The sequence below is a fragment of the Mirounga leonina genome, unplaced genomic scaffold, assembly GCF_011800145.1.
Source record: "Mirounga leonina isolate KUSES-001 unplaced genomic scaffold, KU_Mleo_1.0 Mir_347, whole genome shotgun sequence".
In the NCBI taxonomy this organism is placed as follows: Eukaryota; Metazoa; Chordata; class Mammalia; order Carnivora; family Phocidae; genus Mirounga; species Mirounga leonina.
In genome coordinates, this window is record NW_023270696.1 from 435,055 (window position 1) to 449,159 (window position 14,105).

At 65.8% G+C, this 14,105-nt stretch overlaps 1 protein-coding gene across 1 annotated transcript in view; it reads left to right on the plus strand.

The window, feature by feature from the left end:
- The window catches only part of OBSCN (obscurin, cytoskeletal calmodulin and titin-interacting RhoGEF), a 132,354-nt gene that overhangs the window by 53,377 nt on the left and 64,872 nt on the right, over positions 1-14,105 (plus strand). Inside the window, exons 11-32 of the mRNA XM_035029912.1 lie at positions 965-1,249; positions 1,459-1,725; positions 1,872-2,141; positions 2,862-3,128; positions 3,310-3,576; positions 3,754-3,866; positions 3,983-4,136; positions 4,300-4,461; positions 4,551-4,655; positions 5,433-5,699; positions 5,797-6,066; positions 6,175-6,441; positions 6,525-6,791; positions 6,896-7,162; positions 8,689-8,961; positions 9,403-9,669; positions 9,811-10,077; positions 11,586-11,858; positions 12,171-12,437; positions 13,126-13,392; positions 13,480-13,743; positions 14,062-14,094. Of these exons, the coding sequence (XP_034885803.1) occupies positions 965-1,249; positions 1,459-1,725; positions 1,872-2,141; positions 2,862-3,128; positions 3,310-3,576; positions 3,754-3,866; positions 3,983-4,136; positions 4,300-4,461; positions 4,551-4,655; positions 5,433-5,699; positions 5,797-6,066; positions 6,175-6,441; positions 6,525-6,791; positions 6,896-7,162; positions 8,689-8,961; positions 9,403-9,669; positions 9,811-10,077; positions 11,586-11,858; positions 12,171-12,437; positions 13,126-13,392; positions 13,480-13,743; positions 14,062-14,094 (5,139 nt within the window). The remainder of the gene's footprint in view (positions 1-964; positions 1,250-1,458; positions 1,726-1,871; positions 2,142-2,861; positions 3,129-3,309; positions 3,577-3,753; positions 3,867-3,982; positions 4,137-4,299; positions 4,462-4,550; positions 4,656-5,432; positions 5,700-5,796; positions 6,067-6,174; positions 6,442-6,524; positions 6,792-6,895; positions 7,163-8,688; positions 8,962-9,402; positions 9,670-9,810; positions 10,078-11,585; positions 11,859-12,170; positions 12,438-13,125; positions 13,393-13,479; positions 13,744-14,061; positions 14,095-14,105) is intronic.

Consider the following 14,105-nt stretch of genomic DNA (forward strand, 5'->3'; position numbering starts at 1 on the left):
AGCTGTGAGGCCGGGGGCCAGAAGGTGTCCTTCCACCTGGACGTGGCTGGTGCGTGTCAGCTTGGGCAGAGGGGATAAGCTCCTGAGAAATCAGGAAATGAGCCCTCTTGGACAGGGTGGGGGACAGGTGTGTGTTGTACCTGTGTTGGGTTCTCTGTTGATCTGCCCAGCCCAGGGCTCTGTCCTCTGCCCAGGTCCTTGGATTGGAGAACACTCACCGCAGCCCTTCTTGTGGGTTGTTCTGGGCATCTGTGTCCCCAGGCTTCTCCCTTATATGCCACATCCCCACTTCAACTAGCATGGAACCTGCCACTGAGGCTTTCTTGGGTACCTGCAGGCTGCTAGGGCCTGTGGTTTGTGGCAACGACTGTTCTTTGTCTAGGGTTGGTGAGCAGATACGTTTCCCATTTTAAATCCCCCTTGGGCCGCTGTGGAGCCTCACTTGAGGGGCTTTGGCCTTGGGATCCTGATCGTCCAGCTGTCCTTTTGTCAGCCCTGTGGCCTTGCCGTTGCTTGGATGCCCATCCTGGCCTGGGCCTGGGCCAGGCTGTCCTCTCCTGCCTCCCCTCCTGGGCCTGCTCCCTGATGCCCTTCTGTAATGTGGACCCAGGCCCCAGGCTGTGGCAGGGTCCCTTAAGTGCCTGCTTCCCACTCTCTGCAGTATCTGCTCATGGGGCCATCTTCGCTGGCGGGCAGGGGTCTTGGGCTCTCAGCTCTTGGCCCCCAGGCTGTAGTCCCAGGGGGCTCCTCCTGGCTGCCCTTTCTGGCCTCTGGATGCCTGGATGGTGGCTGCCAGGTGGCATGGTTTGCTCAGCAGAGAGACGGAAGTGGGGCAGTTGTAGGGCAATGGGAGTTTGGGGTGGCCCCATTTCGGGTCTTCTCCCACAGTGTGGCTCCTCGGTGGGATGGGGCCCAGGCCAGGAATGCAAGGGCTCTGCTCTTATGCCCACTGACCTCCCCCCAGAGCCGGAGCCTGAACCCCCCGCCCTGGAGAGACCTGGCCGCAGGGAGCCTCTGGTGGTCAGGGAGCATGAGGACATTGTCCTGACTGCCACGCGGGTTACACCCTCTGTGGCCGCGGTGACGTGGCTCAAGGACGGTGTTGAGATTCGCCGAAGCAAGCGGCACCAAACAGCCAGTCTGGGGGACACCCACACCCTGACCATCCACAACGCGCAAACCCTGGACAGCGCGGTCTACAGCTGCCGTGTGGGCGCAGAGGTGCAGGATTTCCCCGTGCAGGTGGAAGGTCAGCAGGGCTGGGGGCGGTCCTCTGGGAACCCCGTGTGTGCGCGGGGGGGGGGGGGGGCGGGGGGCGGGGGGGGGGGCCCCCCCCCGGGGGGTCCTGCAGGCAGCATCCCTGCCCGGAGCCAGAGGGGGACTCAGGGCGCACGGCTGCTGGGCACAGAGCTTGTCCTCGGGCCGAGCCCTGCAGCTGATGCCCCTCCCGTCCTGCAGAGGTGGCCGCCAAGTTCTGCCGGCCCCTGGAGCCCGTGAGCGGGGAGCTGGGCGGCGCAGCGACGCTGGTTTGCGAGCTGAGCCCGCCCCAGGCCGAGGTCGTGTGGCGCTGCGGGAGCACGCAGCTCCGGGCTGGCAAACGCTTCCAGATTGAAGCGGCGGGGCCCCGGCGCTCGCTCACGGTGTCAGGCCTGCGGCTGGAGGATGCGGGGGAGTACGCGTGTGAGACACGTGACGCCTGCACCAGCGCTCAGCTGACCGTCAGCAGTAAGCCGCGGAGGGGCGCGCGGGTGGGCGGGCAGTCGGGCGGGGCGCACCCGGGCGGCTGCCTGGAGGAGGTGTCCTTCTCCACGCCTGCGGGGCGGGGCCTCTGCCTCTCCCACCTGCCTCTCAAGCGAAACCCCTGTCCGCAGCCCCCCGCACGGTCAAGTTCACGGCTGCGTTGAGCGCCGTGGTGGCGGAGGAAGGCCGCGAGGCCACCTTCCAGTGCGTGGTGTCCCCCGGCGATGCGGCAGTCACGTGGTTCCGGGACGGCGCCTTGCTGCAGCCCAGTGAGAAGTTTCTCATAGCGCAGAGGGGCGCCGGCCACAGCCTGACTATCTCCGGCCTGACCCTGGAGGATGCTGGCGAGATCACTGCAGAGGCTGAGGGTGTCAAGTCCTCGGCTGCTCTTCGGGTGCGAGGTGCGTGGATGGGGCCGCGGGGAGGGCCTCCCCGTGGGCTGGTTCCCTGGCGGCCTTCTGATGCCGGCCTGGGTCCAGCTGGTCTGGGTGACCTGGAGGCTGCAAAAAGGAGACTCAGGTGGGGCCCAGGGGCTGGGTAGCTACTCGGAAGGGGACAAAGTAAACTCCCCCAAGGGGCATCTGGTCGGGGAGTGGGCAGAGGTTGAGGCTGTCCAGTGAGGCTTCCTGGAGGAGGCATCCCAAGCCAAGCCCCATGGATGGAAGTGGAGTTGGCAGCCAGTGCAAGCACCTTCTGGGGAGAACATGGCAGAGCCTGGGGCGGGGAGGCCCACTTTTCATTCCTTGATGTGGAGTGTCCAGGGTCTCCTTAAGGCTGGTGCGGCAGGTCTGGGGGCTCAGTCTGTTGCACCAGCTCCCGGGACCCGCTGTTGGCGGTCATGGGCCACACTTAGGAGTGCCAGGCCTTTTGCCTGGTTGGGTTGTTGGGAGCAGGGGAGCAGGAGATGAGAGGCGTGCTGAGGAGGGAGCAGCCTCCCAGGGCCTCAGCTTCCTCCTGTGTGACTGGACCTGTGCAGGTGCAGGGCTGGGCCCAGCTTGGAGGCGGAATGTGAGGTTGAGGTGGGGAGCAGCTTTGCCCGGTGGGGGGAGGGAGGGCCCTCGGGCTCTGGCTCTTTCAAGAGTGGCAGTGACTGCGGTGACCTCCCTTGCTTGCGGCCCCAGAGGCTCCGGTGCTGTTCAGAAAGAAGCTGGAACCCCAGACGGTGGAAGAGCGGAGCTCAGTGACCATGGAAGTGGAGCTGACGCGGCCGTGGCCTGAGGTCAAGTGGACACGGAATGCAATAGCCCTGGCGCCAGGCAAGAACGTGGAGGTTCACGCGGAAGGCACCAGTCACCGCTTGGTTCTGCACTGCGTGGGTTTCTCGGACCGTGGCTTCTATGGGTGCGAGACTCCGGACGACAAGACACAGGCCAAGCTCACCGTGGAAAGTGAGCAGCAGCTGGACCTGGGGGTCGGGCATCTAGGCAGGAGGGGGGGAGGGCGGTGGATGTCCCCCTGGAGGGGCAGGCCCCGGGGGTAAGGAAGGGGTGTGCCTTTCCCCCTGGACAGCTGGCCTGCGGGCTAAGGTGTCCATGCACGGCTCACCCCTGCCCCTGCGTGTCTGCCCAGTGCGCCAGGTCCGGCTGGTCCGGGGCCTGCAGGCCGCGGAGGCTTGGGAGCAGGGTGCCGTCAGCATGGAGGTGAAGCTGTCACATGACCACGTGGAGGGCAGCTGGACGCGCGATGGCCTGCGGCTGCAGCCAGGGCCCACCTGCCAGCTAGCAGTGCATGGCCCCATTCACACCCTCACGCTGCTGGAGCTGCGGCCGCAGGACAGCGGCCTCATCGCCTTCAAAGCCGAGGGGGTGCACACGTCTGCGCAGCTCATGGTCACCGGTGCGTGGGCGTGGGTGGGACCCGCCGCAGAGCGCACCCGCCTCTGTCCCCAAGGTGGCCTGGGGAGGCAGGCGGGGTCGTGGTCGTGGAATCCTGGGGGCAGGGCACTGGGTCTCGCCCCTCGAACCAGCTGTGTGATACCGCCCTGCTCTCACCTCCCCCCTCCTGCCCACCTAGAGCTGCCTGTGAGGTTCAGCCGCCCCCTGCAGGACATGGTGGCCACCGAGAAGGACAAGGTGACCCTGGAATGTGAGCTGTCGCGCCCCAACGTGGATGTGCGCTGGCTGAAGGTGCCTCCCTCCCCCCGGAGTCCTCTGGCTGCCCTTACCTCTCACGGGTGCCTGGCAGGCGAGGCGCTGCTCTGCGGGGCAGTCCCAGCACCTGACCCGACCTCATCCCTCCTCAGGACGGTGTGGAGCTGCGCGTGGGCAAGACAGTGGGCATGGTGGCCCAGGGTGCGTGTCGGAGTCTCATCATTTACCGGTGTGAGCTCGGGGACCAGGGCGTGTACGTGTGTGATGCCCACGACGCTCAGAGCTCAGCCTCCCTGAAGGTGCAAGGTGGGCAGATTAGGGGTCAGAACCTCCTGGCCTCCCCACATTCCCCAGCCAGGTGCTTAGCCCCCTGGCTGCCCTGCCCTGTACCCTTCAGCAGTCTGGGTGGGAGGGGGGGAGGGGCAGCTCCGTGTGTCCAGGTGCGACAAGGCCCTGCTTGTTACCCCAGGTCGCAAGGTTCAGATCGTGAAGCCCCTGGAAGATGTGGAGGTGATGGAGAAGGAGGGTGCCACATTCTCCTGTGAGGTCTCTCTGGACGAGGTGCCGGCCCAGTGGTTTTGGGAGGGCAGTAAGCTTCGGCCCAGTGACAATGTGCGCATCCGCCAGGAAGGTGCGATATTGGGCAGGCTGCGGGAGGGCACGTCCTCCTCCTGTCCCCAGGCCCTCCTCCCCCCAGTACTGAGTGACCTGTGTTCCCAGGAAGGAAATACACTCTCATCTACCGGAGGGTCCTGGCAGAAGATGCAGGGGAGATCAGATTTGTTGCCGAAAGTGCAGAATCGCGAGCGGAGCTCCGAGTGAAAGGTGAGGGAGCCCAGAGGGGGGTCTGTGCTGGGCAGTGTGTGGGTGAACACACACGTTTTGGGCCTTCCAAGGGCTGACAGTCCGCTGTCCCAGGAAAGGCCCCAGGCCCTTCTTGGGAGGAGGACAGCAATGACCCAGAAGGAGGAGAGGGAGGTGTTGCCTCCTCAGCAGGAGGACAGGGGTCTGGGAGAGGCAGCTCCGGGTATGAGGGCTCAGGGTCTCCTTGTTGAAAATGGAGGCAGCAGTAAACCGTTCCTCTTCCTGGGACCGTGGCAAGTGCTGGAGAGGTGGCGAGGGCAGGTGGCACCCCGGCAGGTGGCGAGCGTCAGCCCTTACCTGGTGGCCTTGGTGACAGTGAGGGCATCGAGGAGGGAGGATCTGGGGCAAGGGGGGCGGGCTAAGGCATACGGGGCTTGGATTTGCTTGATGCAGGGGTGTGCCAGGCGGGCGCAGGGTGTGGTGTGGGGAAAAGTGGCAAGGTGGGCATGTGTGGGGGGCAGGGGTATGCCGAAGGAGCTTGAGAAGGGCCAGGGGCATGCATGTGGGTGCGCTCAGCTTTCTCCCGGCCAGCGGTGTGCAGTGGGTCCCAGAGAAGCCCGAGGGGGACACTCGGGGTAGCCGTCTGCTGGACAGGGACGGGGCCAGCGCGGGCTGTTCTGCCCGAGGGCGGTGGCCCAGCGTGCTGGTGGAAGGCTGCAGAGGCAGAGCGCCCAGACCGAGGTGGGGGTGGGGTTTCGAAGCCCAGAGCACCCCCAACCGCCCCCGCCACACCCACAGAGCTGCCGGTGGCCATCCTGCGCCCGCTGCGGGACAAGATAGCCATGGAGAAGCACCGGGGCGTGCTGGAGTGCCAGATGTCTCGCGCCAGCGCGCAGGTGCAGTGGTTCAAGGGCCCCGTGGAGCTGCGGCCCGGGCCCAAGTATGAGATGGTCAGTGACGGCCTCTACCGGAAGCTAATCATCAAGGATGTGCAGCCCGAGGACGAGGACACCTACACCTGCGATGCTGGGGACGCGAAGACCAGCGCCCAGTTCTTCGTGGAAGGTGCGGGCAGCGCGGTGCGGGCGCCTCCCCCGAGTCCCGGTGGCGGTGCGCCGTCCTCCCAGCGGGACCGCGCCGGTGACCAGCCCCTCCCCCACAGAGCAATCCATCACCATCGTGCGCGGCCTGCAGGACGTCACGGTGATGGAGCCCGCCCCCGCCTGGTTCGAGTGTGAGACGTCCATTGCGTCGGTGCGGCCGCCCAAGTGGCTCCTGGGAAAGACGGTGCTGCGGGCCGGGGCCGACGTGGCCATGGAGCAGGAAGGCACCGTGCACCGCCTGACGCTGCGGCGCACCTGCTCCACCATGACGGGGCCCGTGCACTTCACCATCGGCAAGTCGCGCTCCACCGCGCGCCTGGCAGTTTCGGGTGAGCGCTCGGTCCGCGGCTGGCTGCGGCTGGAGCTGGCACAGGGCGCGGGGTGGACGCCGGGGTCCCTCCGTCGCCGCAGCGCCGCCCTCTCCCCTTCCGCCGCAGACATCCCCATGGTGCTCACGCGGCCGCTGGAGCCCAAGGCGGGGCGCGAGCAGCAGTCGGTGGTCCTGTCCTGCGACTTCAGGCCATCCCCCAAGGCCGTGCAGTGGTACAAGGAGGACACGCCGTTGGCGCCCTCTGAGAAGTTCAGGATGAGGCTGGAGGGCCACATGGCGGAGCTGCGCATCCTCCGCCTCACGCCCGCCGACGCGGGCCTCTACCGCTGCCAGGCCGGCAGCGCCCAGAGCAGCGCTGCGGTCACCGTGGAAGGTACGGAGGGCGCACGGGCCCTGGGAGGGCCTCCGGGGGAGGCGCCAGCGCGGGTGCTGAGCGGCGCGCTCTGCTCCGGGCAGCGCGCGAGGTCACAGTGACGCAGCCGATGCAGGACGCAGAAGTCACGGAGGAGGGCCGGGCCTGTTTCTCGTGCGAGCTGTCCCAGGAGGACGAGGAGGTGGAGTGGTCGCTCAACGGCGCGCCTCTGTACGGCGACAGCTTCCATGAGATCGCCCACGAGGGCCGGCGCCACACGCTGGTGCTGAAGCGGGTTCGGCGGGCGGACGCGGGCACCGTGCGCGCCCGCTCCCCCAAGGTGTCGGCCACTGCCCGCCTGGAGGTCAAAGGTGAGGCGTCCCTGCGGGGCCCTCGGGGTTCCCCAGGGAGGGGCGCGGGGCTCTCGGCAGGCCGGACGGAGCGGCGCTCGCTCACCTGCCCACACTCGCCCCAGCCAAGCCGGTGGTGTTCCTGAAGGCTCTGGACGATGTGTCCGCGGAGGAGCGGGGCACGCTGGCCCTGCAGTGTGAGGTCTCGGACCCCCAGGCCCGCGTGGTGTGGCGAAAGGACAGCGTGGAGCTGGGCCCCAGCGACAAGTACGACTTCCTGCACACGGCGGGCACGCGCGGGCTCGTGGTGCATGACCTGAGCCGGGACGACGCCGGCCTCTACACTTGCAGCGTGGGCTCCGAGGAGACCCGCGCCAGAGTCAGTGTGCACGGTGCGTGGCGCTAGGAGAGCTCAGGGGGCGTGGCGGGACCGGGGGCGTGGCCTGCTCCAGGGGCGGGGCCGGTTCTAGGGGGCGGAGCCGGTCTTAGGGGCGGGGCCGGGGCGGCCGGGCCCAGGGGGTGGGGTCAGTCCCAGGGGTGGAGCCATTTCCCGGGATGGGGGCGGCTCTGGGGGACGGGGGCATGAACGGGTCTCGGTCCAGGGGGTGGAGCCGCGCCCAGGGGGCGGGGGTGGGGGTGGGCCCGGGGGGGGGGGCAGGGTCAGTTCCAGGGGGCGGGGCCTGTTCCAGGGGTGGGGGCGGGGTCAGTCCCGGGGGCGGAGCCGTGGGCGGTTCTGGGCTCAGGGGGCGGGTCCGGGTCCAGGGGCGGGTCTGGGTCCAGAAGGCGGGGGCGGATGCAGGGGCGGAGCCGGCTTCTGGGGGCGGGGCGGGGGGCGGGGCGGGTCTGGGTCCAGGGCGCGGGCGCGCCTCCAGGGGCGGAACCGGTTTCAGGACGCGGGGCTGCTTCCAGGTTTCGGGGGCTGCCCCTGCTCGGGGCCCAGCCCTTCTCCAAGGCCGGAGGCTGCCCTGCAGAGCTCTTGAGGTCAGGGCTGGCTCCTGGAGGAGCGGGTTTGATGGGATCCTGGGAGGCCCAGGTGCAGGCAGAGGGGTGAGGGACGGTAAGCAATGGTAGGACTGGGGACACTGAACTGGCCATGCTTGATGGAGTCTCAGGGGGCCAGGGATTCAACAGAGGCTGGAGACAGTCCCCCTGTGCCAGGGGCTGTGTGTGGGCAGTTGCGGGGGCCACAGAGAGGTACAGTCAGGGTCACCGCTTGGGGGTGGCCGGTGGCAGAGGCCCAGATGTCGGGCATAGGGTGCCCTGGAGGGACCTCCAGGCTCCAGGCAAAGCCTGGTGAAGGTGGTTGTTGGCAGGCCACGTTCTTGTTGGGTTGCCACATGGAACCACACCGTGGACCCCATAGGCCACCCAGCTATCAGGGCAGCATGGGCCCCCTCACCCCTGGGACACCAGGGTCCCTTTGGATGTCCCTCTCAGCCTGGGCCTGGCCTCCTGTGTGCACTGCTGTCCTGGCCCAGCTGCTCTGGTCCGGTTCTCCTTCGCATGCACGCATGGCAGGCTTGCTGCCCAGTCACCCTGTGCGGGTTCCTGCTGGTCTGGTTGGGGTTTGAGGTGAGACAGGAAAGGGGGCAGGGCAGTGTGGTGAGTTCGTTCTAGAGCTGGATGGCCCCTTCATCTGGGGCTCCCATTCTTGCCCTGCTGGAGCATTCGAGCTGGTGACCGCTGTGGACAGGGCTTGTTCTCTAGCAGACAGGAAGTGACCACACTGGTTGGAACAGCTCTCCATGATGCGAACACCAGGGTTCAGCCAGCTGGAGGCATTTGCTGAGGGGGCAGCAGGCCCCCCATGCCTGGGGCAGGTCCGGGCTCGACAGTGCCAGCCTTGGGGGCGGGGGGGGGGGGAGACTGGTGTCCAAGAGCCCGGCCTGGTACGACCACCATCTCCTGTGGCCCACAGACCTGCACGTGGGCATCACCAAGAGGCTGAAGACGGTGGAGGTACTGGAGGGCCAGAGCTGCAGCTTTGAGTGTGTCCTGTCCCACGAGAACACCGGCGATGTGGCCACATGGACAGTGGGTGGGAAGACGGCGGGTGGCTCGGGCCGCTTCCGGGCCACACGCCAGGGCCGCAAGTACACCCTGGCTGTCCAGGATGCTGCTCCTAGTGACGCTGGGGAGGTGGTGTTCTCCGTGCGGGACCTCACCTCCAAGGCCTCCCTCATTGTCCGAGGTGGGCACCGTGGGCAGGACGGGATGGGGGTGGCGTGGGGCCTCGGCCGGGCCCTGGAGAGCTCCCCGGTTGGAGACCCAGAGACACCTGTTGGGGTGCTGGGGGGTTTAGTCATCTGAGGGAGCTCCCTCTGTAGGGTGAGACTGTCCAGACTCTGGGCAGAAGCAGGGTTTCTGGTCTCTGGTGTGTGGTCTGACCACTGTGGGATCTTCCAGGCTCGCGGCTCACTGAGCTGGCAAAATTGCCACGCTTTGCGTCCTGGGGCTCTGAACGATGCTGCGGTGTGAGAGTCTGTGGTCTCGTGTCTCCTCTCCCCAGCCCCTCCCTCGTGACCACGGGGACTCCTGATTCCCAGGGCCCTGTGCCCACCTGCCCTTTCCTCACCCTGAGCACGGCTGGGGCCTGGCCGGGGCTCACGGGGGACTGCTCTGCTCTCTTCAGAGAGGCCAGCGCATATCACGAAGCAGCTGGAAGGCCAGCGGGCTGCTGCGGGCGAGGATGTTGTGCTGAGCTGCGAGCTGTCTCGGGCCGGCGCCCCGGTGCGCTGGCTGAGGGCTGGGAAGGCCATTCGCGAGAGTCAGAAGTATGACCTGGTCACAGAAGGCACTCGGGCCATGCTGGTGGTCCGTGCGGTCTCACCCAAGGACTCAGGCGAATACACGTGTGAGACAGAGGCTTCCAAGAGCACAGCGAGCCTCCTTGTGGAAGGTGACCCCACAAGAGACCCGGGGATGGGTCCCCATGGCCTCGGCAGGGGAGCTGCCCATGGTGGGGGCCGGTCCCTGTCCCGAGGGGCCGGCATGGGGTCTGAGCAGCCCTCAACCCCCCTCCTTCCCACCCCCTTCCCAGAAAAGGCAAACCGATTCACAGAGGAGCTGGCCGATCTGCAGGCAGAGGAGAAGGGCACGGCCGTGTTCGTGTGTAAGACAGAGCTTCCCGCAGCCACGGTGACCTGGCGCAAGGGCCTCGCGGACCTGCGTGCCTCAAGGAAGTACACCCCCAGCCAGGAGGGCCTGACCTTGAAGCTCACCATCAGTGCCCTGGACAAGGCAGACGCTGACATCTACAGCTGTGACATTGGCCAGGCCTGTTCACAGGCCCGGCTCCTGGTGCAAGGTGAGGCCTGGCGCCGTGCTGGCCTGCGCCGTGGTTAGCTGTGAGCTTTGTTTAAGGGGGCTTGGAGGCCCTCGGAGACCAGCCTCAGTTTCCCTATCCGCGGGGGGTTGGGCCTGGGTGGTCTCGTCTCTGAGACCCTGCTGGGGGCACCTGGTGTGAATTCGTGCAGTCATGTGCTGAGAGCTCTTTCTGTGTGCTGGCGTGAGCCTGGCCCCCCACATGGGGGCTCCGCGGGGATTGCGCACGGGGTGCGTGGGCCCGGCCCCCACACGGGGCCTCCGCGGGGATTGCGCACGGGGTGCGTGGGCCCGGCCCCCACACGGGGCCTCCGCGGGGATTGCGCACGGGGTGCGTGGTGCGGCCCCCACACGGGGGCTCCGAGGGGATTGCGCACGGGGTGCGTGGCCCGACCCCCACACGGGGGCTCCGCGGGGATTGCGCACGGGGTGCGTGGCCTGCAGGCCTCCCGGGGTGAGGAGCAGTTGCACCTGCCGGGCACCCACCTCACAGATCGGGAGATGGGGGCCTGACGCAGGGTCCGTGGCCGGCCCAGGGTCCACGGGGCACGCTGGTGTCCCCGCAGAGCGGTGCACCGCCCTCCCAACGCCAGCGCCAGCAACCAGGGTCGGAGAAGTCCCTCCTGGGGGGGAGGGGTCTGTGCACAGGAAACAAGGAAAGAACAGCAAAGAAGACTTGCTGTGTTTTTTCCTCTGCTTTTCTGTGAAAACCAGCAGATCCAGTGACCTCACCCCAAACCACTCTGTGACTGCAACAGAAACCATGCTCTGTAAGAAATTGGTACTCAGGCTTAATCCAAAAGATGTCAGTTAAAGTGAGCGTCACACAGTAGCAAAGCATTGTCCTTGAAAACGAGACACCGACGCGCCTGCCGGGCGGTACGGCCGGAGCCCTGGGTTTGGGTGCCGGTCTGCGACTGTTTCCTAGTCCTCTCTGCAGGCGCTGCCCACCACGCGTTCCTTCCGTGGTCCCACAGCTCTAAGACCCCTGCAGGTGCAGGAGGAACCCGCAGGCAGAGTCCTTTGTAGTCGTTCGGACTTCTCTCTGAGCTGTCCCCACATCTATATCGGCAACAGAAGTGGGGTTTTCCCCTAACAAGTCAAGTTGCTCATTCTCCAAAGCGTTTGATTTAAATTTTAACACAGACACAACTGCGTTGTCACACTCCTGTTCTTTGTGTCCCTCCACGACTAGATGGCTTTCTGTGGCCTTGAGGGTGGATGTCGGCAGGTGAGGGGGCAGTTTGGTGACAGAGGACCTGCTGTGGCCCTCGCGGTGTGCTCTGCAGAAGGACCCCAGATGCGGGTTTGGGGCTCACCAGTGAAGCGGAAACAAACACGGTGCCCCTCGCTGGTTCCTGGGTTTGTTGTCCTGAGCCCGTGAAAGCCACGTGCTTGCTCTGGCCGTGACCCATTTAGGTCTTGGGGAGTGCTCGTCTCCCTTAGCAGCTGGCTGCAGGGGACCCTGACTCGCCAGTCTGTGCCCTGCAGGCCAGAGAGTGCTCATCACAGAGGATCTGGAGGACATGGAGGTGCGCGAGGGCTCCTCAGCCACCTTCTCCTGCCGCGTCTCCCCTGCCGACTACGGGCCGGTGCACTGGTTCTTGGACAAGACGCCCCTGCACCCCAACGAGCTCAATGAGATTGAGGTTCAGCCAGGTGGTTACCACGTGCTCACCCTGCGGCAGCTTGCTCTCAAGGACTCAGGCACCGTCCATTTCGAGGCAGGGGACCAGCGGGCCTCGGCCACCCTGCGGGTCACAGGTGGGCGGTGTGCTCAGTGCGGTGGTGGGGCCTGGTCCGTGGGGCTGAGGGTGCAGCCTGTGGAGGGCAGATGCTGGCCATGCGCAGAGCATGGTCCTGGGGCTCATGGGGATGGTGCCCAGCCCGTGGATCCCAGGGAGGTGGGGCTGTTGGAAGGTGATCATTGCACGTGGGGTGCAGAGGTGATCCCGCTGTCCCCAGTGTGGGCTGCGCCATGCCAGGCCTGCCCCGTTCCCCCGCAGCCCCTGTGCAGCCCCACCCGAGGGTCTGCAGCAGTCCCCAAGCGTCCCGCGCCTCTCTCTGTACCTCCAGAAAAGCCAAGCGTCTTCTCCCGCGAGCTCACAGACGCTACAGTCACAGAGGGGGAGGATCTGACCCTGGTCTGTGAGACCACCGCCCTGGACAGCCCCGTGTGCTGGACCAAGGACGGGAAAGCCCTGCGGCCATCAGCCCGTTGCCAGCTGAGCCAGGAGGGCCACCAGGCCCAGCTGGTCATTACCGGCGCCACCCTGCAGGACGGCGGGCGTTACAGGTGTGAGTCCGGGGGCTCCTGGAGCAGCTCCATTGTCAGGGTCCATGGTAAGTCCCCAGGCTCACACCCATGTCTCAGGGTGGGAGGGCCCCCTCTGTCCATCTCCAGGGCTCCGCTGCTTTGCTAGAATCACCCCTCTTCTGTCGCCTCATCAGATGCGTGTTTCTTGCTTTGTTCCTGCGTCTTGTTTTCTGTGTTCCCCTCCTTCTGACTTGGCTCGTCTCCACCTGTCCCAGCACGGGCCACGTAACAAATACCTCACACTGGGCAGTCAAGCAACAGACATTGATGGTCTCCTCGCCCTGGAGCTGGGGAGCCCCAGGTCCAGGCGTGGGCGTGTCTGGATGCACTTCTCCCCGTGTCCCTGCATTGTTGTCTGTCTGTGTCCATCTCTTCTCACAAGATTACATAACTCGCAGGATTAGGCCTCATTTTACCTTAATTACCTCTGGAAAGACCCTCTCCAAAAACAGTCGTTCTGAGGTTCTGGGGGCTGGGGTATGAATTTGGGGGGTACAGTTCATGCTACTCTGCCCTTCTCTGCTCGCACCTGTTCGGCTCCCCCTCCTGGAGGATGGAGTTTGGGGGCTCGCTCTCCATAGCCCCCAGTGCATAAAGGGCGAGGCGGGCCTGCCTGCGCCCTCTGGCTGCCGCGTCCCCAGTTGTCATCAGCCATGGGGGCCCTCAGTGGGATGCAGGACGTGGGTGCCGAGCCGAGCCTGTGCCTGCCCACAGCACGGCCGGCACGCTTCCAGGAGGGGCTGAAGGACCTGGAGGTGCTGGAGGGCGGGGCTGCCACTCTGCGCTGCATGCTGTCCTCTGTGGTCACGCCCGTGGAGTGGCGCCGTGGAGACGAGGCTCTGCGGCCCGGAGGCAAGTACAGCTTGCGTCAGGAGGGCACTGTGCTGGAGCTGGTGGTCCGGGACCTGCGGCCCCAGGACAGCGGGCAGTATTCCTGCTGCTTCAGGGACCAGATGACCTTGGCCACACTCACTGTGAAGGGTAAGCATCCCTGCCCGCACTGCCCACAGGCCTCTTTCGTCCCTGTGGGAGGATGAAAATGACATTCTCTGTTGGGCCCTGTTGCAGCCCTGCCTGCTGAGTTCATAGGGAGACTGAGAAGCAAGGAGGCCACGGAAGGGGCCACGGCCACGCTGCACTGTGAGCTGAGCAAGGAGGCCCCTGTGGAGTGGAGGAAGGGCTCTGAGACCCTCAGAGCTGGGGACAGAGTCAGCCTGAGGCAGGACGGGACCGTGTGTGAGCTGGAGATCCGTGGCCTGGCCGTGGCAGATGCCGGGGAGTACTCGTGCGTGTGCGGGCAGGAGAGGACGTCGGCCACACTGACCGTCAGGGGTAAAGACCGTGTGTGGCCAAGCAGAGCCGTGTTCTGGTGTCCAGTTGACTTCGTGACGTCCATCTGCTTTCAGTCTATGTTCGTGTTCTTTCTCTCCCACATTCTCTTGGTGTCACCCTCCATCTGTCACTCCATGGAATCCCTCCCCCTCTGGGACTGTTGAGTGAACCACGAGAAGCCGCATCCCAGCCATTTTCCACCCCTTGGTCACTGCTGGTCCTATTGTCCTATGGGAGTCTGTCTTGTCCTCTGTCCTGACATGTCCTGCCCCCAACAATCTCCAGAGAACCTGATGTTCTGTGTCTGAATTTTCTCAGCCCTGCCTGCTGAGTTCATAGGGAGACTGAGAAGCAAGGAGGCC